Source organism: Topomyia yanbarensis, chromosome 3 (assembly GCF_030247195.1).
Source record: "Topomyia yanbarensis strain Yona2022 chromosome 3, ASM3024719v1, whole genome shotgun sequence".
NCBI lineage: Eukaryota > Metazoa > Arthropoda > Insecta > Diptera > Culicidae > Topomyia > Topomyia yanbarensis.
In genome coordinates, this window is record NC_080672.1 from 390530801 (window position 1) to 390555321 (window position 24521).

The 24521-nt window shown below is 38.6% G+C and overlaps 2 protein-coding genes across 2 annotated transcripts in view; both read left to right on the forward strand.

Annotated features, from left to right (window-relative positions):
* LOC131688304 (putative uncharacterized protein DDB_G0290521) overlaps positions 1-10030 on the forward strand; it is a 145275-nt gene extending 135245 nt beyond the window's left edge. Inside the window, exons 2-5 of the mRNA XM_058972505.1 lie at positions 8512-8767; positions 9143-9422; positions 9639-9715; positions 9759-10030. Coding sequence (XP_058828488.1) covers positions 8512-8767; positions 9143-9422; positions 9639-9715; positions 9759-10030 — 885 coding nt within the window. The remainder of the gene's footprint in view (positions 1-8511; positions 8768-9142; positions 9423-9638; positions 9716-9758) is intronic.
* A 1338-nt stretch (positions 10031-11368) lies between these two features.
* The window catches only part of LOC131694153 (bifunctional heparan sulfate N-deacetylase/N-sulfotransferase), a 145065-nt gene continuing 131912 nt past the window's right edge, over positions 11369-24521 (forward strand). Inside the window, exon 1 of the mRNA XM_058982615.1 lies at positions 11369-12127. The gene's annotated coding sequence lies outside the window, so the exon portion shown is untranslated. The remainder of the gene's footprint in view (positions 12128-24521) is intronic.

Below are 24521 nucleotides of genomic sequence, written 5' to 3' on the forward strand. Positions count from 1 at the left end.
AGGCGCTTTAACCTAGGCTTTATGAGCCAGGGCAAGGTGTAAATACCTCTGTCCCATTCCAAAGGACCAAAGGAGTGACATTAACCTTCTTAGTCAAGTCACTCCCAACGATTTATCATATCCCCTTTAAACTGAAACGGTCGGTACGGTTGTCCTCGTTTCTTCCTCCTTCGAGATTCAAAAGGATTCGCTAGTTTTATTATTCATTAAATGAATAATTTAATTACCGTATAATTCTGAATAATCTTTTTAACAAACTCTGGACAGTAGGCCTGGACGTTAAATATTTGCGACATATTACATATAATATGCTTCAAATATTGATATTGACAAGAAAAACACTGCAGTGTTTTCCAGGATGCTTTTCAATACTGGCTGTGTAAGGATTAAAATAGAATAGAATTATTGGCGTTTTATGGTTTTTGCTAATTTGTCATTTCTGAGATTTGTGTAATTTAGAGTATTATGGTTATTTGAAAATTTCACCATTTTTGATAACATTCTTGATGGTTTCAAATTTTGTGCAAAATGCGCTTCATATTTTTTTTCTTGTTGTTACTTTTTTCTATTACACTCACGTTTTTACGCGGTTTTCACGAGGTTTTTACGGATTTTCCAATTCACGCGATATTTGCAAAAAATATTCTAAATCCTGTTGTTTGCAAAATACTTTTCAGAAAGATGACTTTTTACTGAAAAAATGTTTAGTCCTTTTAAATGCCAAGGATTTTGGCAGTTTTTTTGCACAGATTTCGCATTTAACACGGTTTTTGCAAAAACTTTTGAAGTCCTTTTGAATGTTATTTTCGGAAAGATGGAAGAGTTGGGTTTGGAAAATTTTTTATGGCGCGTACCTCTACAACATAGTTATTTGTGGAATGATCTTGACCAGAGTATGCCAGAAATTGATCTTTTACGCCATTTTGAAGCGTTTTTTGGGTTTAGCGAAATTCTCTATAACCTAATCAATATGGAATATAGAAATTGATTTTTAACATTTTGAAATCCAAGATGGCGACTTCAAGTTCAGCGAAATTCGCTTTAACCCAATCAATACGGGTATTTTCAAGAGCAGATGCCAAAAATCGATTTTCGACGCCATTTTGAAATCTGAGTTGGCGACTTTCGGTTAAGTTAAATTATAGTTTTAGAATATTTTTGAAAAAACCGTGTTAATTGCGAAACCTGTTCAAAAATAAAATTTCAAAAGCATTCGTAGTCTTTTGCTGCGGGTTTTTTTTGCGCGGATTTTCCAATTAATGCGGTTTTTACGCGGTACGTATTCTCCGCCTAAAAAACCTGGGTGTAATACTGTAAGTAGGGGTTTGCCCACTACTCGGGTTCTTGTTTGCCCGGCGTACCCTTCTTTTCAGGGCGGCCTAGGTGCCTCTACCGGAATTTCGGATTTTCGTAACACTACAAACTAATAGAACACAAATAAATAAATTTAATTTTACCGTGTTTATTTCCACCAACTCTCCCTTCACTACTAGTCGATTGTAGATTCACTGTTGCTGACGATGGCGGGAAGGCGGAGGTTTTTCCCGACCGGCCGGGACAGCAACGGCCGAATTCTCCTTGTTTACGTTGGCTGCTCCGGCAGCGGTCCTTAACAATTAGCTAGGGAGGTGAGCTTTGCTCCTTTGTCGGAACCTCCCTAGCGACGGTGGTGACGAATCACCGGATTCTTTGTTCCCCGCAAAGAATCCCGGAAGTCACCGCAGTGTTCTTCCCAAGGGGAGCCGTTGTCCACCCTGCTTCGCCCTCCTTGGCTATTAGCTGGGAAGGAGAGCAAGGCTCGTTCGGCTTATCCTTCCCAGCGAGGGCGGATTGGTGCGTCTGGATCCTTTGCGGTTAGCCGGGGAAGCGAAAGCTCCTTGGTAATTAGCTTCCCCCGACGGCGATCCAGCACCACACTTACTACTGTGCCCGAACCACGAGCCGGCACTTTTCGACAGGTATTTTATCTGTCGCACGCGCGCACTTCACCTCACTGGTTAAACGTGGCGGGAAACTGTCCCAAAAAAACTTGTTCACGGACGTCTGTTTAACTTCGTGGTTCGTCACTTTCTAACTCGATGGCCGCCTTCCGCACTCGACCCAAAACAAACACCAAAACCAGCACCAAAAAAACAGTACCGCCGCATAACTGTCATCGCTATGTGCAGCATATCCAGCACACTTATTGCAGCAAGAGGAGAGCGGTGGCCTACCTAAGCCCTATGTTATTTATACAGAAATATGAGACAACATTTTCTACACCTATCTAGACCAACAAAATCGTTCACAAAAGCTAAAACAAACAAAATTTACAAGAAAAAGTGAACGATCGTGTGGAACAGTGGTGAGCATAACTTTACGTAAATAATACACTCTACGGAGCGTATACGCAAAAAAGGGTATATTTCCACCCAGTGCTAAATTGTTACCCTGACGGGTTACAATACTTACACTCGATTACCCGAGGATTCATATATCCGGTTGTTCTGAAAAAATCGCAATCTCAGCCTGATAATGAGAATTTAATCATTTAGATAAATATAACTTTTTCAGAGTCAGGGGTTCTAGGGACAATCCGCTATACGATTTTTGAAATAACCGCATCAGCACGAAAATAACCGTTATTTCTTTTCCATTTTCCTCGCCTAGTGTTTCAGTTAACTATTCACAGAAGCCGTACGATGGAGAGACGCCGGCGTCGGCGGTAAAACATGATGATGAGTTATGTTCTACCATAGACCATGCGGTAGACTTGGGTGCAACGCCCAACTCCTACTCTGCATAAGGCAAAGAATTCTTCAAATTTCCTTTCGATCATGCCCATATGAGCCTGCCTAGTTCTAGTTTTCCGTTCTAAGTTTATAACTGATTCGCTCTAGAATACCTATCCGTCTTTCAATTTCATTGCTTTCGTTTCTTTTAGTCTCAAATTTGCCGAAAATAGCCAACAAAATCGATACAGTAGAACCTTGCGGCAATTAAAACATAGTAACATATTGTTATATTGCAATTTCTTTCACCAATTTTGACTATGTCTTTCTTGGCCATTTATGCCTTTTTTGTTATTTATGTTCTTCTAAGCTATTTTACCATTTTTTGTAGTTATTATTTATTTATTATGTTTTTGCTGCATTTGCCATTTTCGCCATTTATTTTTATTTATTTGGTTGTTTTTGCTATTGATACTTTCGTTCTTTCAGTGTTTAGTTGCTATTTTCTTTATTAATATATTTTGGTATGCATCATAATATTTTGATATAACAAATTTACGAGTGTTCCGCCAGATGAATTCGTTTCAATCAAAAGTCCCTAACCAAGGTTAAAATATTCACATGCAACTGATTTCGTGGAACTTCTACCAATTCCGGTGTAATTTCACATATATCATAACCATAAGTCGGAATTCCCATCTGTTTTCCAACCCCCGAACCCATCCGGGCGAAGTTCCGTGAAGAAAAAGAACTCATAAACATAAAATGATAATCTGCATAAATAGCATGGCTTGTCTGCCGCTGTCACTTCGGTGCAGTCCAGTTGATACTAGGTACCGGCACAGCAGCGCAGAAGATTGCTGCATATTTACACCGGTGCAGATCACCACAGGTATTCAGATGGAAGAACGAACGGGTTTCACTCTACCTTTTGCGAGTCAACCCAGCACGCTCAACCATATGTATATATCTTTATAAATGATAGAGAGAAGAACGACTTTTATGCACAAAATATCACACATTTGATGGTTGCGATTTCCTACAGCAACGAGCAGTACACACATTTGGGGCAAATGCCAGTGCAGTTTGTATGATTGAAGCAGTTGCTGCATCCGAAGGAAAACCACCGGAATTCGGGCGTATTTGGAAAAACGAACATGGAGCTGATCCAGGTACAGACCTTTTGAAATGGAACCACACAGGGACACAAATTATGACCGCTCGTCTGCTCAGTACTCCGAGCAGAAACCCCCGGAAGGACAGGTGAGGATAGTTTTGTGATAGGTGTTGAAGCGGAAGTATTGTTTGCTGTTTCTCTGTCTGTTGATAACAGTTTTGAAATTGGATACTTTCTGGGTCATCATATTCGGTGTGTGTGTGTGGTTTGGCTGAAACTGATTCTCGGGAGGATGATGATATGAATGTAACGGAACCGTTTTTGTTTGCAAGGTTGTTTGGAACGATAGTGTGTATAGTGTTCGCCAGTCAGACAAAAAGCGAATGGTGATTGTTGGGAACTAGTTCAGGTTTATCGAATTACTTTATCACATACTAGTAATACTTTTATTGAATGGTGGACAAAGTTTGTCTCTTTTGGTTTCTGATAATGCAAATACTATCATCAGAACTGATAAATACTTAATGTATTTTCCATCTATTTCAACCACACCTCCCACTTGACAAATAATTCACAAAGAGCGGTCCTCTGTCAGTTGCAATACTGTTCGGAAGCTTAAAATGTCACCTAAGTCACCAGTCATCATCATCATAAAAGATTAGTCATTCCGTACCATCTACCTCAAAACTCAATCTCCACAGCGTCCACTCAGCATCAGCAATCGAAAACATCTGTGAGCACTCACTGTGTAATGCTGGCACCGGCAGCAGGAATCCTTTATCCGCTGAATCATGAATGAGCTAATACAGTGGCACACATTATCACCATGAATGAATCAGTAGAAATATTTCCCGCCCCGCCCGGCTGGGTTTTAGCCACTATCAGGATAGCGCACAGAATAGCGATGGAATAATCTTCCAACCGTACCATACCGTACCGCGTAGTCACCGAATGGAATCATCGGATAAGCAGGACACCACCATCAGTCGGACTCGGTCGAATGAATGCAGTTAGGATGTGATGCCAGGACTGACGACTGCATAGATTAGTGACAAAGGGGATTCGAAATAATATCTTTAATTCAGTTTACATACTGCATCGAAGGTATTCATTAATTTTTCATTGAGTGTTATGTAAGGTATCCGAACCACAGTTCGATCGATGGTCTCAAATAGCCCACCTTTTTCGAAGAAAAGTAATGGCATACATGAACAGCGCGAAGTATGTTCAGAGGATATTTGCACGAAAGCCCCAATCCCTGGGGCAGTGGAATGATATTGACATCGCCAATAAAGTGGCAAGGGAATGGAAAATGATGAATGAGTGATGCAACGAACTGCATCTGCGACTAGAGTATACTAATTCGAAATCCTCCCTCCATTTTACACAAACCTGTCACCATTTAGCAACTTTGGTAATAATAGATAATCCGCAGAATTATTGAACTGAAAGAGCTTCATTCTTAAAATTACCCCTACGGGTATCTTAAGGTGTTACACGACTGTAGAATAAATAGGTATATTTTGAGATTTTTTTTATGACGAAGGAAAGAGGTGAATCGAGATCTTGTAAAATGAGATTTATAGCATAAGTATCGAATCACACAAAATAATTTTAGTGTTATGTTATGTTTATATTATGGTCAAAAATTTGTTTTTTCGCTGTGCCCATCTGGATTTGGTTTTGCTATGCCACATACTACCAAAAAATTGGATCTTCCGTCGAATTTGCGATATCACCTAGTTTGGGTGGCCCGTTTGAGAAATTTTGACTCTACATGAGGCATTTTTCAGTAGTAAAATCAAAATTTTCAATCTCTTTTTAATTTTTTTTCAGAAATATCTCCTTCGCATTTTTCTTCTAAATATGCCTCTTTGAAATGCAAGAAACAGATTTTTTTCGTTTTCCCCAATTTTAAATATAAATATTTTAAAAGGACCTATTCTTTATTCATATTGCTCATATCTTCGGTTCTAAGAGAGATATCTGAATTTTTCTATTATGAAAAACGTTGTCTGAAGACACCGTTTATGAGAAATAAAAAATAATAAAGTTACAACAAAAAACAATTTTTGTTAGGAACATCCTAAGTTGCTAAATTAAAATAGCTCTAAAATAATACATACAGTTATGACGTCTTGGGCAAAGTGGCTTGGTTCAAGTTCCTTTACAATGTTGCTGAAGACTGCAATATTCAATCTCCTCACATTCAGAAAATAATTTTTGAGACACTCTAACGATATGAGCCACCCTAACACCATATACATCTGGAGATGGCCTATTCCATACTGATTATTGGTCCTGAAGCCATCGTAGCTCTAAAATATAAGGTTTGGCGACAAACATTTTTGTCTTCTTAATTTTTGAATTCGGACTACTGTGCACTGGTCACTTTTTTTTATTTACTTGTGATTAACTTTTAATTTGAAATATTACTGTACTGTTGCCCGAAATCTTTTCAAGTACCTTCAAGTGTGAAATTAATTTTAAAATTGTTTGGCTAGGATTAAACAGGTTACCAGTCGAAGTTTCTCATTAAAGGAAAGTCTAAAGTAATTTAAATTTGCACTTGTTCAAAGTTGAAATTTTTCAGAGCGAACATAACACATTAAATAGTGAAAGTAATAGAAAAGAATGAAATTGGTAAATACCACAAACAGAAAAAATAGCAACTATAGCAACTAGAGTATGCAAGAATATCGAAATGAGCAAAAGTATATATCACAGAAAGAAATACATAAATATAAAAAGCAAACCCTCCTCTTTGGTATAGATCAAAAATATAAAAAAATAAAAAAAGAAATATTGACAAGCATACCAGAACATAACAAATATGACAGAAATAAATGAAATAGTCAACAAATCAAACAAAAAAAAATTGGGAAATTAGCGATAAAGGCAATCCAGCCAAAATTTTGCAAAAAAAACCCAAAAACATCGAAAAATCACTTAAACGACAAAGAGGAAAATAATTAAAACAGTTTTATGACCAACAATGAATATGGCTATGAATGAAAGTATTTAGCAGAAGCAAACAACTACAAAAAATCAACATAGGGAAAAGAATAAGAAAAAGGTTTGCAAAATGGAGAGAATTAAAAAGAAAGAGAAGGACAGCAATATTAAGGAGAGAAATAGAAAAAAGAGTTTAAATAGGGAAGTAGACGGAAAAAAAATAAGAAGGCATTGGAGAATTAGAAGAACATAGGAAAGAAACGAACAATAAAAGAAGAAGTAAAACGAGAAGAATATAAGAAAGAACATAAAAGAGAAGGAGGAGAAGGAGATAGAGAAGACGGAAATATATGAGCAGGAAAAGGACTAGAAGAAAAAAGAGGAGAAGAAGGGGAAAGAAAAGAACAAGAAGAAAAAGTAAAAGTGGAAGGAGAACGATAAAAATGAGAAAAAGGAGGAGGAGGAGAAGAATGAGAAGGAGAAAGAGAAGGGAAAGATAAGGGAAAGATATGGAGAGGAAAGAAAAGGAAAAGAAGAATGATAAGTAAAGAAAAAAGAGGAGGAGGAGAATTAGGAGAATGTGGAAAAGGGGAATAAAAATGAAAATCAAGGATATCACGATCATGATAAAGGATATCAGCATTTGTTCAGAAGCTTAAATTTTTCATTAAGTCAGTGTCGGGTTCTGATGAAACGAAGTCGAAACGCAAATTCCTTAATTAATTTAGTTATAGGTTTTGTGCTCTTAAACAATTTTCTCCTTAATGGAGATAAATAGTTTTTACCAAAAAAAATCCACTAAGCAGAAATATAACATAGGAAAAGAAGGCTAATTAGTAAATTGAGGAAAATGATAAAAAGGACGAATAAGACGAAAAACACAAAAAACACAAAAATGACGAAAAGAATAATAAGGATGAAAAGCATGAAAAGGAGTAAATGGAGGAAAAGGAATAAAAGGAGGAAACGGAGAAAAAGATAGAAAAGGAGAAGCAGAAAAAGGAGGAAGAGCATGTAAAGAAAGAAAAGGAGTAAAATGAGGAAAAAGAGGAATAGGAGGAGAAGAATAAGAAGAGTGCAATACAGTAAGAGGAGTATAAGGATAAGGATAGGGATAGGGATAGGGATAGGGATAGGGATAGGGATAGGGATAGGGATAGGGATAGGGATAGGGATAGGGATAGGGATAGGGATAGGGATAGGGATAGGGATAGGGATAGGGATAGGGATAGGGATAGGGATAGGGATAGGGATAGGGATAGGGATAGGGATAGGGATAGGGATAGGGATAGGGATAGGGATAGGGATAGGGATAGGGATAGGGATAGGGATAGGGATAGGGATAGGGATAGGGATAGGGATAGGGATAGGGATAGGGATAGGGATAGGGATAGGGATAGGGATAGGGATAGGGATAGGGATAGGGATAGGGATAGGGATAGGGATAGGGATAGGGATAGGGATAGGGATAGGGATAGGGATAGGGATAGGGATAGGGATAGGGATAGGGATAGAGATAGAGATAGAGATAGAGATAGAGATAGAGATAGGGATAGGGATAGGGATAGAGATAGGGATAGGAATAGAGATAGGGAGAGGGATAAAGATAGGTATAGGGATAGGACCCGCGACCCAAGTTCCATTCCAAGTACTAGTCCAAGTCCCAGTCCAAATCTCAGTCCCCTCCGACTACCCTCATCTCAATTTCCATCCCACTATCAATCCAAGTTCCAGTTCAAGTCTCAGTCTAAGTTCCACTCCAAATCCCAGTCCAAGTCCCAGTCTAAATCCCAGTTCAGTCCAAGTCCCACTCCAAGTCCCATTCCAAATCCCAGTCCTATTCACAGCCCAAGTCGTAATCCATGCCCCAGGCCAAGTCCCAGTCCAAGTTTCAGTTTAGGTCCCAGTTCAAGTATCAACGTAAGCCTCATTCCAAGTCCCAGTCCAAGTTCCACTCCAAGTACCAGTCCTAGTCAAAGTCCAAGTAGTGATCCACGTACAAAATCCTCAGTTCAAATTCCAGTTCAAGTATCAGTGCAAGCCCCATTCCAAAACCCAGTTAAGTCTCTGTCCCAGCCCCAGTTCTAGCATCAGTGTAAGTCCCTGTCCAAATCATAGCCCAAGTCACAGTCTAAATGATTGTCCAAATCCCATTCAAAGTTCCAGTCAAAATCCCAATCGAAGTCTGAAGCCATTGTCCTACTCATTGTCCTAGTTCAAGTCCCAGTGTATGCCCGATTCCAGGTCCCAGTCCTAATCCCAGTCCAAGTCCCAATCCAAGTCCCAATCCAAGCCCCAATCCAAGCCCCAATTAAAGTCCCAATCAAAGTCCTAGTCCAAGTTCCAGTCTAAATCTCAGTCGAAGTTCCAGTCCAAGTCCCAATCGACCTCATCTCAACTATCAGTCCAAATCCCAATCCAAGATCCAGTCTAAGTCCCAGTTTAAGTCCAAGTCCCAGTCCAAATCTCAGTCGTTTGGACTTCAAGTACCACTTCAAATTCCAGTCAAAGACATCGTCAACTCCCAGTCCAAATTCCAATCCAAATTCTTGTCCAAGATCCAGTCTAAGTCCCAGTCTAAGTCTTAGTCCAAGCCCCAGTCTAAGTCCCTGTCAAAGTCCCAGTCCATATCAGTCACAGTCATATCAACTCTCAAAATCCCAATAACTCAGTCCAAACCCCAATCCAAATTCTAGCCCAAGATCCAGTCTAAGTCCCAGTTCAAGTCCCAGTCCAAATCCAAGTCCCAGTCTAAATCTCAGTCGTTTGGACTTCAAGTTCCAGTCAAAGACATAGTCAACTCCCAGTTCAAATTCCAATCCAAATTCTAGTCCAAGATCCAGTCTAAGTCCCAGTCTAAGTCCCAGTCCAAGCCCCAGTCTAAGTCCCTGTCAAAGTCCCAGTCTAAGTCCCAGTCCATGTCCCAGTCCAAGTCCCAATTGGCCTTTAAGTACCATTTCAAGTTTCAATCAAAGTCACGGTCACCTCAACTCTCAGTCCAAATCTCAGTCTAAATTCTAGTCCAAGATCCAGTTCAAGTCCCAGTCCAAGTTCCAGTCCAAGTTCCAGTCCAAGTCCCAGTCCAAGTCCCAGTCTAAGTCCCAGTTCAAGTCCATGCCCCAGTATAAATCCCAGTTCAAATCTCAGTTCAGGTCCCAGTCCAAGTCCAGTCCCAGTCCAAATCCCTGACCAAGTCCTAGTACAAGTTCCAGTCCAAGTCCCAGTTCAAGTACCAGTATCAGTCTAGGCCCCATTCTAAGTCCCAGTCTAAGAAGCTGTCCAAGTCGTAATCCCAATACAAATACTAGTTCAAGCTACATTACAAGTAACAATGTTCAAGGTATACTTCCCAACTCCAAATCTGGGACCACGCTAAATTAAATGAAAGCAAACGTCCTTTAGGATGACTTTATACTAAAATATGTTCATAATCGATGTGAATCAAATATAGCACATTAATTTATTAATTCATGGAGGCGGTCTCTGTCTTGTTCTTGCAATATTAAATGTTGTTTATCACCCACCTTTCGGCCTCCAAGGGAAATAAGTTCTGTCGTTTCTTTTTATAGTGTCGCCATCCGACAATACGGTGTCTGCAGCTAAAGACACTGTATTGTTGGACAGCGACACCATAGCAAGAATCGAAAGACTTGATTGCCCTTGAATTAAAAAAATAATATTGAAAAAATAGCAAAAATATCAAAAAGTAACAAAAACAGTTAAAAAATACTAAAAAATGCAAAAGATGATACAGAATAATCGAAACTCTACCAGAGTTTAAACTTTAAACAAAATATATTGCACAGCTTAAAGCTCATGATTATCTAGTAAATCCAACAATATCCTTCCCATTGCACCTAAAAGCCGGCAAACTTTCCCAATCAACTTCAACTTTGAGCTTGATTGCGAATGTAATCCAAGAAGAGTATCTCCTCTCTTCCTTGGGTGCTGCGCTGACAGGACATTTTCACTGTCTTACCGTTTGAATAAAAAGTTGTGCTACTTCCATTCTCACGTCACCCAGCTCGTCTCGTCTTTCGGTTCGAAAAATTTCACTGATGCTGCCATGAGAATCTCTCCCTGAAAGGATGCCATAATTTGATTGTTATTGCCAGCCGTCGTGGTTGTGTTGCACAGCTAGACGAAATTACTTCCCAACGTCCATCTACAATAACTAACGGTGTTCTTTTCGGTTCTGTTGACGCGGGTTTATTTTCTCTTGCTGACTGACCGCAATCAACCCAGCACCGACGGCACAACGTGATGCAGTTCGTAGCGAAAAAAAATCGTTCGAGAACTGTTGGGTAGAAGGAAAAAATAATGCAAATTCAAACTTAAACTGCGTTGCTACCGGTCATGGCATTTCTCTGAGTTAGTTCCGGCAGTGACGTGACGCTCCAGGGAGGATCTGCAAACTCATGAAAAAGTGTTTACTTTTCCCCGTTACTACCGGGCTTTTAGTAGACTGAAACTATCACTGAAGCTAGCATGGCACGCGCAGCAAAGCAATAACTTTAAATTATAGATTGTCATGTTTCCTGCGAAAGGTATTTACACTCCACTTTCCGCTTTATTTCATTTCCAGAATTGAATTCGTCTGCATCAGCATCGACTTGAGAGATCCTGTGCCTGTCGACGTCAACAGTCAACCGGTTCAAACCGAGTGTAAAATCAACGCTCACTCATCGTCGCTCTGAGACGCGTGCAGCAGCTTCGACAGCAGAGAGGAGTCCTGCTGCCAAGATCGGTGTGGGACGCTGCTTGCAAATAATCGCGAATCGCATCCCGCGGGGCATCAATTAGTGGCGCGCTTCGGCGGAATTTTTCGACACGCAATTAAGAATTCAAATTATCTGGCAACGTGACACCATCTCCGGCCATCTGCCGGGGGTTCGGGTTCGGGTGCTCTAATCCGGGCTTCCATCAACAGCAATTATATCGTCACCGCCATGCTAAACAGCAGTGCTACCGCCGCTCTTCATTCGATGCTCTGCCGCCGGAATGGGCTTCTTCCAAAATCAACAGCTTGTAGGCGGCGTGGGAAGACCGACCGGTGCCCGTAACTGGAGAATCTTGAGGAGGTGAAGCTCAGTTGGAGGAAGAATAACTGATGTTTTTTTTTGAATGTCTGAACGCTTGAAACGTGATATTCTGTGCTATGCGACGGTGCTTAAAAGCTCATAAAATGCTTTAATTAAGTGACAGAGTGCTGTTCCGAATGATCAACAGACAGTGATCCGAAGTGGACTAAAGAAGATGGATTGAAGCGAATGTGAACCGTTCATGAAAAATCGATGTTGTTAAATTCGATCCAGCTGTGATGGAACTATAGTTCGTCAGAATAGTAAGTACATAATTTTGAACATGTATTTCGTATTCATGATCAAAGTACCACGCGTTTCCGTCATATGTTTAATTGGTGGAGACGCGTGGTATTTGAAGCTAACATGCTGTCCGAATTCGACATATGAACACAATAAGCCAAAAATTTTCGATGTTATCCAAAACTAGCTCCATTCCGAACAACATTCAATAAAATTTCAATGAAGTATCCTTCCTAACCAACAAATTACGTTTCCCTAAACACGACTAACACACAGCATCAATATTTCGCCTGTGTTGTGTCCGGTTCCGGAGACATTCCGAACAAACTATGTACAGCTGACAGAGCGGAACAGTTATACCTTCAGCTCACTTCCACACTGTGCATGCGGAGTTCGAGAAGGGGTAGTACAACACAAACAAAAAAATTCTCTCCAAAGCGCCGCGCTGTAAACAATGGGTTGCTGCAAAGTCTCAAACGGACAAACCTGGCAGCAGAAAAAAGAAAAAAAAAAGAACAGATTCAGTGTGCAACCGGACAAACAAAACTGGTAAAAACTTTTCAATAGTAGAAAAGAAACTAAAAAGTGAAATCAAGAATCGAACCGAAAAAAAGTGTTTTTATTTATTTTCCGGTGTGATTGTCTGTCAAACAAGTGCGCCGTCGAAGACAACATTTAACGACTGACGGAACAACGAAAAGCAGAGGAAAAAACTTTACCATCACATCGGAGGCACAAGTTTTACGCTGTGCGAACAGAAAATGAAGTTTTATACCGTTTGTTACCGGGACGACAATGCTCTGGTCGTTCGAAAGCAGCGGAATATATTCTTTTAACTTTCGTACCCCGATGATTGTTGTTTGACACGATGAATTTACACTTTATCGGAAGCTCTGGTGAATACGGTCCAAATTAGGGGGTTGAAGTCAACTAGGAAATTGATAGCATTAGTTTTTTTTTCTTCAGGCAGAGCCAGCTTATATGCTGTGAGACATCCGACAGTTGATGCAAGAATAAATCCATTCGTTCCTTGCTTTCGTTTCGTAAGAGATTATATCAATCAGGTGTTTCTTCTCAATATTTCTCTGCCTATTACACCGCTGAAGGGTTGTGTGTTATGGCACGCCCCAAACCGACAGAATTTAGCATTATTAGTTGGTGAAATATTTATTGAGTATTAAAATGTGATTCAGTTCGGTAGCTGCCTGTATCCAGTTTCATCATGTAATAAATATAGCATCGGTTTCATTAAAAATTGCAGTTAGCGTAAAAATGTGTTCAAATCAAGATATCTTCAATTTTACACTTTCTTGTGACGGTACCGCTGTACAGTTGTTCAAAACTGAAAAAGACTGTCCAGAATATTGCCTTCCGCTTGAACTTGTGCGACCACCCTTGGCTGCTACTCCGTTATCGATCTGGACTAGCTGAAGTTTCACAGGGAATCAGTAGATAATTATGCTTGGGAGTAGCGAAACATCTTTCAATGTGCAACTCCTGGTAATCCTAAAGTGTTTATTGATCAATACTGGCACCGGCCAGGCCCAAACGTAGATCGCGGCAGGAAAGGGAAGGAATGTTAGTCCGATACTTGTTTTTGCTAGAGGCTGTATATACTACTGCGCACTCCACAAGTATCACGGAAGGAGGATATTTTTTAGTAAGTATAGAAGTTGGATTCTGCTTCTTCATTATCGACGCCAGAGAGGTGAATCCACTATGTGGACTAGATATCGATCCATCAACATGGACTGGGGACCAACGGCTTTACTTCCCTTCTGAAGTAAGACGTAACCACAGCTTTTCCCCCTCAGAAAATCCCAACGACCTCGGGTGGGATTGAACCCAGACCAACTGGAATGAGTGGCGGTCACGCTTACCACTCATTCACCGGCGCCGTCTGAAAGGGACTGTCCAGAGTATGTACTGTAAACTGCCCAGAAAAAAAACAATTTTTGAAAACTCAATCGGCCCAGCAGAGCTGGCAGAGAAGAGGTGTTACGTGTAACTCTCTGCTCTGACGGTATTATGTATGAACTCGTACCAAACGAGCTCGAACCGTCGTTATCTGATCATAAGTACATCGCCTTTGCTCATTTAAACGTCTCGCTAGATATCGTCACATAGCGTAATACCAAATCTACGAAAAGGGACCTCTACGAAGAGGTCTTGCACAGTGGGACGAGCCCGGACTTAAGTCCATTTATGATGGTTCAGCGATATTATCGATCGTATTTTTCTCGCACCAGCTGAGCTATCAGAGACATTTTTGCGAAATTTTAGATGATTTGAACGTAAAAACAGATTTTGACCGCTTTTTGAAGGGCATCGTAACTCAAATGTTTTTTGTATAATTTGATCATCAACTGCATCCGATTATTTTCATTTTTGAAGAAACGGTTGATTCTATAAATTGCATATTATTCTATTAAATTACATCGAAAAAGCTCCAAAAATAAGTTACTAGTTGGTTTAATTATTGTTTAGATAACTGTGTGTCATGAACTTTTTTGAATTCGAGCTTCTTATGCAATAACAACGACGCCCGTGAATACCCGCGATCACACTATACTCATTCGACAGCTTTTAGTTTTCTCTTCAAAATAAGTCTACGCTAGTTTTGCGAAAACTTCCGATACGCAGTCGAAATTTTAAAAAACTGTCAATGGAGCAAACAATTTTGTAGTGATATCGAAATTTAAACTGAGTTATACATATAAATATACAGTACAACTAAATCATACACAATGCGCAAATATGCTATATACGGACAAAAGTGGAGGCAATGCGTCTACATTGAGATAAAATTGGGTTTCAATATACGATGTAAACTGTACATTAATGCGACTGAAGTCGGTACTTAGTCCCATTCCATGTGGCAAGAAACAGACACTTTATACACTTTACGACTCAAAACAGTACTATATACGTTTTTATCTAGCTTTCTGAAAATATAAATATAAAATAAAAATTAAGAATGAGACATCTTTCGACCTCCTTGTTTTTTTAAGAACGAGAATTACTTTGAAATTTTCGCATCCTAAAACGTTTCTAGCATGGGTTCACTAGGTCTCAAACCCTGAAGCATCAGCTTTCGTGCCTGCAACATACCCCATACACCATCTGATAGGTGTGGTTAGTTCGGTCCAAACTCAATGACTCTTGGGAAAACGCTTACTGTTATACCACTCCGATATACGACTCTGTCTATGCGAACGAGAGATAAAGAAGTCGCTTATCATAATATAATTTTAATGATATCCGAAATGTATTTTTCCAACTCATATATTATAACATCTTTCTTGTACTGATGAAAATGTTAATATATGTCTATATGTAGACACATAATATTCCAATTATTGTCAAATTTGTATAAATACTTCGGGGCCTTCCGATCATTTGCTCTATTACAGTAAAGAAGCTATACATCTTCTCCAAAAACATCAAAGGCACTCTTATGTTTTGTTTATGTTATTATGTCTATTATGTTTTGAATAAATTGTAATTATATAAACAAATTATATAATTATATAACGTACATACAGGTGGGTGTAAGAAACCCCATTGTTTTTTTTTTGGTTTTTTACTATCAAAAATACAATGGATCTCGGAGGCCGGGCTATTTTCAGTTCTCTAGTTTCAATGAACTGAGCGATGCTTCTTGAAGTCACAATTTTAGCTTGCCTTTTGAGGGTTAATGAGCATTTTTCATCAATAATACCTAAGATATCTAATAAAATTGCTTGCAAAATTTATCATATCATAGAAATAACCAGTGTCTGACTCAATCATATTAACTTTTCAAAATTTACTTTAGGATACACTTTAGCTTCAACATGTTTCGATTTCTGTGCATGCTATCCACGCTTTTTATATTTTTTGTTCTGTTAACATATGTATCTGCGCTAGTCTTGAAATTAACTTAAGCTGTTTATAAACAACATATAGGAAAACTCATAATTTTAACTATTACCTAAAAGTCTAGTTCTAAGTTCCTATTTATGGTATGATGCAACCATGTTGGCATGGGAACGAATTGAAAGCAATATCAAAATATAACTTAGAACCCCTTTTTTACAAAGTATCGATTTATTTATTTATTTTTTAAAAGCTTAACAGAACTGATATTTTGTTCTGGAGATTGAATTGTAGTCGGTATCAAGCCAGCATTTTATACGAAATCAGCCCCGCTACCATTTGCTTTACGATTCTTGGCGTGCAATACTTGGATTGATTTGGCTATTACCGACACGCATTAGTGTAGTCGTAATTGTAGCATATTACTGCACTAATAACGACCCTTTTTATACATTATATGACTTAGTTTGCACTTATATAAGAGAATAGTATAGGAGTCGTCACAACGCACTAGTTATGATAAATTTTGTATAATACGTATACATACGGTGTACCATTAAATGATTCCGATAAAAATTGTATGCTTATACGATTTTTGCTGGTGATCCTTATACGACACCTGGTTAACTGGGGAGTGTCATATAACCTCAACTGTTACTAGGGTTACATTATATTTGAATACTCACTTAGTAGCTATAATAACGACGCGATTATATTTACAATTTTCAAATAATATTGAGAGCATGATCTACGAGGGTTTCACTAGTGTACAAGAGTGGTTTCTTAGATGATGAAAGTATTCAGATTGTTTGAAACACAGTAATATTTTCAACCTGTTGATATCTGTCATTAAATGTTTCTGGAATTATTTCCTGATAGCTTACACAGTTCCCAAATAAAAATCATTTTTGAATGAATCTTATGGACAACGAATGCATATTAAACTGTGTTTCATGAAAGATATGAAGAAACCGTCCTAAATTACCTAAAACGCTATTTGAAACATTGCATAAAATATTCACCACCCTATTGATTATTGAATGTAAGTTCCACTATGTCGCTCAAAAAGTTTTGCCTTCAAAATTGAAGTAAATATATTTTTTTCATTTCAAATAATCCAAAAACAAATTCAACGTTTGAAAATTATTCGAGCACATTTTATCTGACTCGTGTCAACATTGAAAATAAATTTAACATACTATTGAGCCACCCTAACACATGTGGATAAACAAACGACTCGCTTCCCACTACATTGGATTCGGGCAATTTTTTAACATGTGGAGCCACAAAAGATAACCTGAATAGTGGTCGCAGTGGCAAAGTTCCACCTAACATAAAAGAGGCACGCTGATAAGTATTTAGAAAGGCAATTTCTAATATATCATATAAGCAAAAAAGGAATTTAGCGTATAAAAATTTATTTTGAAAAAAATGTGCATCTTCACGACAAAACCATTATTTTTGAGCCACCTTAGTGAATCATCAAGGTATTTCTAATGAGTGTGAATATCAAAAACACGAATCAGCGCACGAATATTAATATACAAAATTTCTACGAACAGTTTCAACACAACGAATATTTTTGAGCCACCCTAGCGGATGGGAAAAATTACTTATATCCAAACCAAATTCAGTGTACCGAAATTACATAGAACTGCCGTATTCGACTTCAGTTCTCCTTTTGTTTCAAGCCGCGCCACTGTGCATGGTGATGAATTAGTAGACGATTCCCAGGAACTTCATTTTTTTGCGAAGTAATGGTATGATTTTGTTGAATATTGTAGGTTTAAAATAATTTTAGTACATTATATTAGTCATCTCTTAACGAAAAAAAAAGTTCTACATTTCATCACATAGGGTGTGCCAACACTAACCTTTACAGGAAGAGCCATAGAATAGAATACTGTAAAAGACTTGTTCTACATCTTTGTAGAAAACACTCTATTTCCACCTTTGACCGTTGAAAAGTTAGTGTTAGCTCCCTCTATGCAGAGAAATGTAGAACGATTTTTTAATACTGGTTCATATAATGTATGAAAAATTCTTTCAGTTGGATTGATTTGTAGTTTCCAAGAAATTTGTGAGCAATTAAATTTGCAGAAATATCTCATATAAAATTCCAACAAGTTGGTCTGCGTTGTGACGATGACGATGTTTTTGGCGGATTACACACTGACTTCATCATGTTTGACTGCTGATTATCTAATAAGAGTTGCTTATGAAGTGGTAAGTAGGAATTCATACCAATCCGACCCATATTGAAACCTCAACAACATGATAGCCATCATTGCCGGCCACCCCCATCTCCATCGTTCACGGGGAAGGATAAAAGATAAAGTAGACGGGAAGTGTTGATGCTCAAGCTACTTAACGGAAGGTAGACGACTCATCAGGCTCTTCCATAGTTGTCGCGGAGTTGGTCGTTTGGAAGGGTATAAGGTCTAGGATTCGCTCCAAGCAAGCGATGCGACCTGTAAAGCATGGTTTACTAGGTAGTAGTATAGTTGGTTTTAGAGTACACGATCACTCGAAAAAGAAAAGATTTTATTTAGTTCTTGGTTCTTTTTAAACTCCACACAGCCGACCGTGGGAGTATCGCTTAGGAAAGTTAATCTTATCTGCGTAATGGGCCGGATCACTATTTATTTGTTTATTTGTATATGTATATTCACTTTTCAAGACGTATTCACTAGCAGTTTCACGCGCGCGCCGTTTGCCCCACTTCCCTGTCAGCACACAACCACAGATCCTAGACGATCTTCACTAATGCCACTCCCGCTCTAAACGAAACTGAGACAGGCTCCAATCCGTCAACCTGTCGAGGTGAACGAATTGACAGCGGTTGGGGACCCAGTTCCGAGTTTAAGCAAAAATGCAAAAGGAGGCCTGTTCGCCGGTGGGCACCGCTGGGAGATAATAGATAGGAGTTCTGTATCAGAGGTGAATGGCGAAATAGATTGGCCTCATGTTGCACGATAGTACAGCTTTGCCTACCATAAACTTCCAACCAGTTGGTCCGGTAGCTAAACTTGTCCGATTTGATTCAAATTTGAAGCAGAGACTCATAGTGAGACTAGGAATCGACCGAGGGATGGATCGATTGAGTTTTCACAAATTTGTATTTCTTCTGAGCAGGCTAGTGCTCATCGATGGTTCCCTCGTTAACCTGTTAACGAAATGGCGCCAATATTTGCGTTTTTTGGGCTCATCATGATTTTCATTTTTGTTTCATAAAGTTGCATACATTTGGAAAGTTTCGGGCAATCCGACGTTCAAAACGGCCTTATTCGTGGAGGACTTTTCCTTCTGAGCACTCTTTGCACCACTACGGGGTGAGAGACCGTCCACGGGTGTATTCACCGGTTACTAGTTTAATCTGAGCTTGAATCCGAGTGGTGTCGAGATACAAGCAGGGCAAAAACTGGTACTCTTCGGGGGCGTTTTGCTGTTGACTAGATGGTTTCGGATTTAGTGGACGCGTATCTCTTCCAATCAATGTTTCGTTTGAGGTGACACGATGCGTTGCAGGGTTCCTAGTACCGACCCGTTTTGATGAGAACCGGTTCTGCGGTACTCAAGCTCTCAGTACCGATAAAATACCGGTACTGAAATATTTTTGACAAAGAAAACTAAAAAAACACCAGTTTGTAATAAAATCTTCAAAAGTAGGGGAGACCGGGGTTGTGTTTTTAGTTTTCATTTTTTTTTTTTTTTTATTTAGGGAGATGTTGTGAAAAAATATGTTGCATTAAAAGGCAGACTGTTGGCAACATCCCTGAATGTTATGAAAGTGTTTATTACATTATCTTTGTTTTTATAGACAAAATTATGAGACGCGGAAAATCCAAATGGAGATTCAATTAATTAAGAGGTTCTTGTGGAACTTACTGAATATCTTTCCAGTAAAACAGTAAACGACATTTGCCATTATATTTCAGTTTCATTACCTTGGCATTTTGACTTCGACATATTCATACATTCATACTCCATATTCAAAAGCAAATTTTCGAAATTTTTCAGGGGATTGGCTGAAATAAATGTCCCCTACATTGACGAGATACACAAAAAACGATTTGCTTTCTTTAAATTGAATTGCAGAAGTAAAAATATTTGAAAATGATTTTTGCACTGAAAATAATACACGCGTGCGTCACCGCCAACTTACATGTTTTATAAAAAACTATTTAAAACCCGCATGCTTTATAAAAAAATTAAAAGAATACTGATACTGAAAGCTTTTTTCATGCACTATCGAAAAATATAATCATTCGTGGCATAGATTAAAAAACAGCTTAAATAACAAAAAATGTTCAAAATTAGAAAAATTTACTTAGTACGCTCTAAAACACATTAGCTCCCACAACTTCTACGACACAAAATGTTTTGCAACAAAAACACATTGGATAATGTGTTCCATATTACTTGAAGTACACAACAAGAAGCAGCGCTATATGTCTAATAAAAACGGAGAAAAGAGTATTCTACAAACGTATTCCAACCGCTAACTAGCTCCGGGCTCCCTATAGCTTTTAGAAAAAAAACTCATTTGCTTCCGTGTTCCTTCTAATCCCTACCAGAACAGAAACATAAGTGCTCTTATAGCGATCACCAAAGCAAGCAATCAATTTCTACTGCTTTGTTACTTATCCACTACACAACCAGTATAGTAGCGTTCCCCCGGCTGCGCAATGAGGTGAGAAAACCAGAGAAATTAAAAGTACCTCTACAACGTGAGTTATTGCAAATTGTTTATTAAAATATTGGAAGCGTCGATTTTTGGGATGGATGGATATATCTGTACAGGTGTGGAATTCCACTGGAGGATAACGTTCAAATCCGCGATCCTGTTCGAATAATTAGTAATCGAAGGATACATTCGCTGCCAGAAGACGCCATTTGGTACAGTGATAAGAACAACAGTGATGTCTGCTGATATGTGATCCAGGACCTTCATTTTACTGATATAGTGTGGCTGTGGTCCAATAGGAGGTTGATAACAGGTTATTATCTTTCTCTAGACAAAAAACTCCTGGACACCGTGTGGCATCCGGTGGGTTGAGGTAACTCCCATGTCGTAAGAGACGACTGAAAACAGGAGTCCGCAAATCAAGGTGGGGCTTACCCTTTCTGTGTCTAGCGAATATCTGACACTAAGGACTTTCGTTTCTTCGCAAATCGGGGAATTTATGTGATGGTAATGACTCTTGTACCCATTTCTGGGTTCACTAAAGCAACCGTGGTTAGAGGAGCACAATCTAATCACCATAAACGTATAGCAACTACTATTATATCCCGCCTTGTGCAGGAAAGAATGCGTTCACAGCTTTGATTTAAGAACATTATTCAACCCCGCCTTCATAGCTTACATGGCTTGATAAATCAACGGGAAATGCTTCGTGCATGTGTACTTGCGAATAATGCTATTGACGCATGTCTTATATCCGACTTCACCACTCGAGATATTGTCGTTGTCCCAGTCAACATGACTGTGGATAACGTAAACAAGATATTCATCTATTGTTCGACATATTTGCCGTATAATGAATCGTCACTTTCTGATGACTTCAAAAGGGTTATATCATACTGTGACCGAAATGCGTTTCCTCCAGTACAAATTTGCATGTACTCGATAGAGGAATTCGCTTAATATTTGTACGGTCTAGCAGGGAAGAGGTGTTAGATGTAACTCTCTGCTCTGACAATATTACGCATGAGTTGGCAAACTGGCTCGTATTCATCGAGCTTGAACCGTCGTTATCTGATCATAAGTACATCCTCGATCATTTAAACGTCTCCCTAGATATCGTTACATATCGTAATTTCAAATCTACGAACTGGGAGCTTGGCGATTACGTCTTACGGGTATTTCCAACGATTGAAGCTCCAAGTGACTTGGATGCGGTCGTCGATGTAACAAACTCACTTATAGTAGCAGCATGCAAGAGGCTTGTTTGCTTCGTGTTAGGCGTGCTTCTAGAGGAACCCCGTGGTACAATTCCGAAATTGCTGGACTCAAAATGCTACGTGAACCTGCTCGTCTGACGAAGAGTTGGCCAGCTTGAGCGTGCTCTACAACGTAGTGCATAAGTTTTGCGTGCCAGCCCGCACTGCAGATCCAAGACATTTGAGGAATTCCACGAAGATCCGTCCGAAAATCTTTAAAATCGTGACCGACCATCTTAGATTCCAATGAAACTTCACGCATTTCACCGGTACGGAAGACTAAACATTTTCCACTATCAGTACTTTTTTTTATTTCGATTATAGAGGTTTTAACCTTAAGGTCATTCGCCTCTTCGGATTAGAAAAGTCTCTTATGAAAAATTTCTAACCCTATGTGCGGGGTCGGGGACTTGAACCCAGGTGCGCTGCGTACAAGGCAATCGATTTACCAACTACGCTACGCCCACCCCCAAACCACTATCAGTACGATTATTTTGACTCAAGAGCAATTTTTTAAAAGGGCGTAGACATTTCTACGTCCATTAATTCAATTTTTTTTGTTCCATTACTGTATTTTATACAGCAAAAATTTCTGAGAACGAGTTACAGGGAATGAATATTTCTGTACGAAAAAAATATACACTGGAAAAAATGTTATGTTCATAAAAACAAAAATTTGCCTTAAAAATTTTAATTGCTAAGAAACCCATTTTTTCTAACTTTTTATATTTCGTAAACAAAAACCGAAAGAGAAAAGGAACATTTTGAATGTGATTCTATGATGGAGAATTTATCGGTAAAAAAGTTTTTCTAACAAAAACTTTATACATGTTTTTAAATTCTATACTGATTGACATACAAAACCGCAATTTTATTACAGAATAAAATCATTTAAAATCAAATGCAAGTTTTCCAAACAACAATTTTTGGCATATTTTTATAATTCATGTTATTTGCAGTCAAAAATAACATTTTCTTTTTGAATATGATTCTAAGCGCCATTTTAAATCTAAATGCTTATAATTTTTTTTTTTCTAAAATGTTATATTTCTCGAGATATTTTAAATTTTGTTTTAACAACACAATTCTTTTGTTATATTACGACCATTTCAGAAGTTATTCGCATTTCTACATCAACAATAATAGGTTTTCCAAAAGGCGCATAATATTTCCTGTAGTTTTCTCTTGGCACCTCTTTAGGTTTTTGTTGACAAAATATAAAAAATTAGAAAAAATGGGTATTTTTGCAATTTAAATTTTTACACAAAATTTTGCTTTTATGAAAAATGACAACATTTTTTTCAGTGTATATTTTTTCGTACAGAAATATTCATTCCCCGTAACTCGTTCTCAGAAAGTTTTGCTGTTTAAAATACAGTAATCGAACAATTTTTTTTTGAATTAATGCACGTAGAAATGTCTACGCCCTTTTAAAAATTGCTCTTGTATCAAGAAATTACAATTGTCAGAGAAAATCAAGGAGATTCATACACCGAACTCAACTTTAAAGTTTCGTTCGAATCGACGATGGTCATATTTTGTGGTCGGCCGGTTTCTCATGAAATCCCTCATTTCTGATATGCGCTACGAGCTGATCTGAAAGCCCTGGGGTCGTCGCGCTGGCACCGATTCCAAGCTCGTGTCCTTCTTCGTTCTTTTTCGCTCAGTCCTCCACCAAGGGGTCCCTAGTCGATTTAACAGTACGAAATAGACAAACTTCTTCGTAGGATGGTGATATGAACGAGTTTATCACATCCACGATGTCATATAAGTCGTCTAGTTGAGTAATTGTGAGAAAATATCCATGACATTTTGTCGCCACGTTTTCGAAAAAAGAGGTCTCAATTTGTAGTTTCAGGATTACGATATGCTAACCACATTGAGCCTGACATCAAGATGATCGAAAAATATAAATTTAAGATCGGATAGAGACGGTTCAGTTTCATTTGAAACCTGCCAATTTCCCAACTCATGCGAAACTCTTTCAGAGCAAAGTGTTATGTCTAACACCTCCCCTCGTCCAGACCTCGTAAAAATTTGTCGGTTTCCTGCATTCAGAATATGGCGATTTGTAGACCATCAGTTTGGAGTCTCTCAGATTAATGTCTGAGCTGACCCAAATGATGTGATGAGCATTTCCATCACTACCGATAATGAGTGGAAGCCCATTTCAGCTGCAATATAATACAACACTTTTGGAATTATCAGAAGGAGATGACTCGTTATGCGGGAGATGTGCCAAACAATATATTTACTTTTTGTCCGACAGTTAAAGTAACTGTGACAGCACAAGTGTTGCGATTTTTGAGCTCCGATATAAGACACGCGCCAACAGTCTTATTTGCAAGAATGCATGCACGAGGCATTTCACGTGGTTTACTCATGCCTGTCTTGTTCTAAGCAATGAAAGCAGTGTTAACTTTTCAATACAGATTCCTTTGTGGAAGTACGGTTTTTCAATCAATACAATGGAAGCTTTACCTTACTGCATAAGTCGAGATCGATTCATAGTTGGTGTACGTTTATGCTGGAAATTGGTTTGTGCTATTCTAGCCTTTGTTGATAGGAAAACTGTACATTTAATTTCGAACATGTATTGCATATTAATTAGAA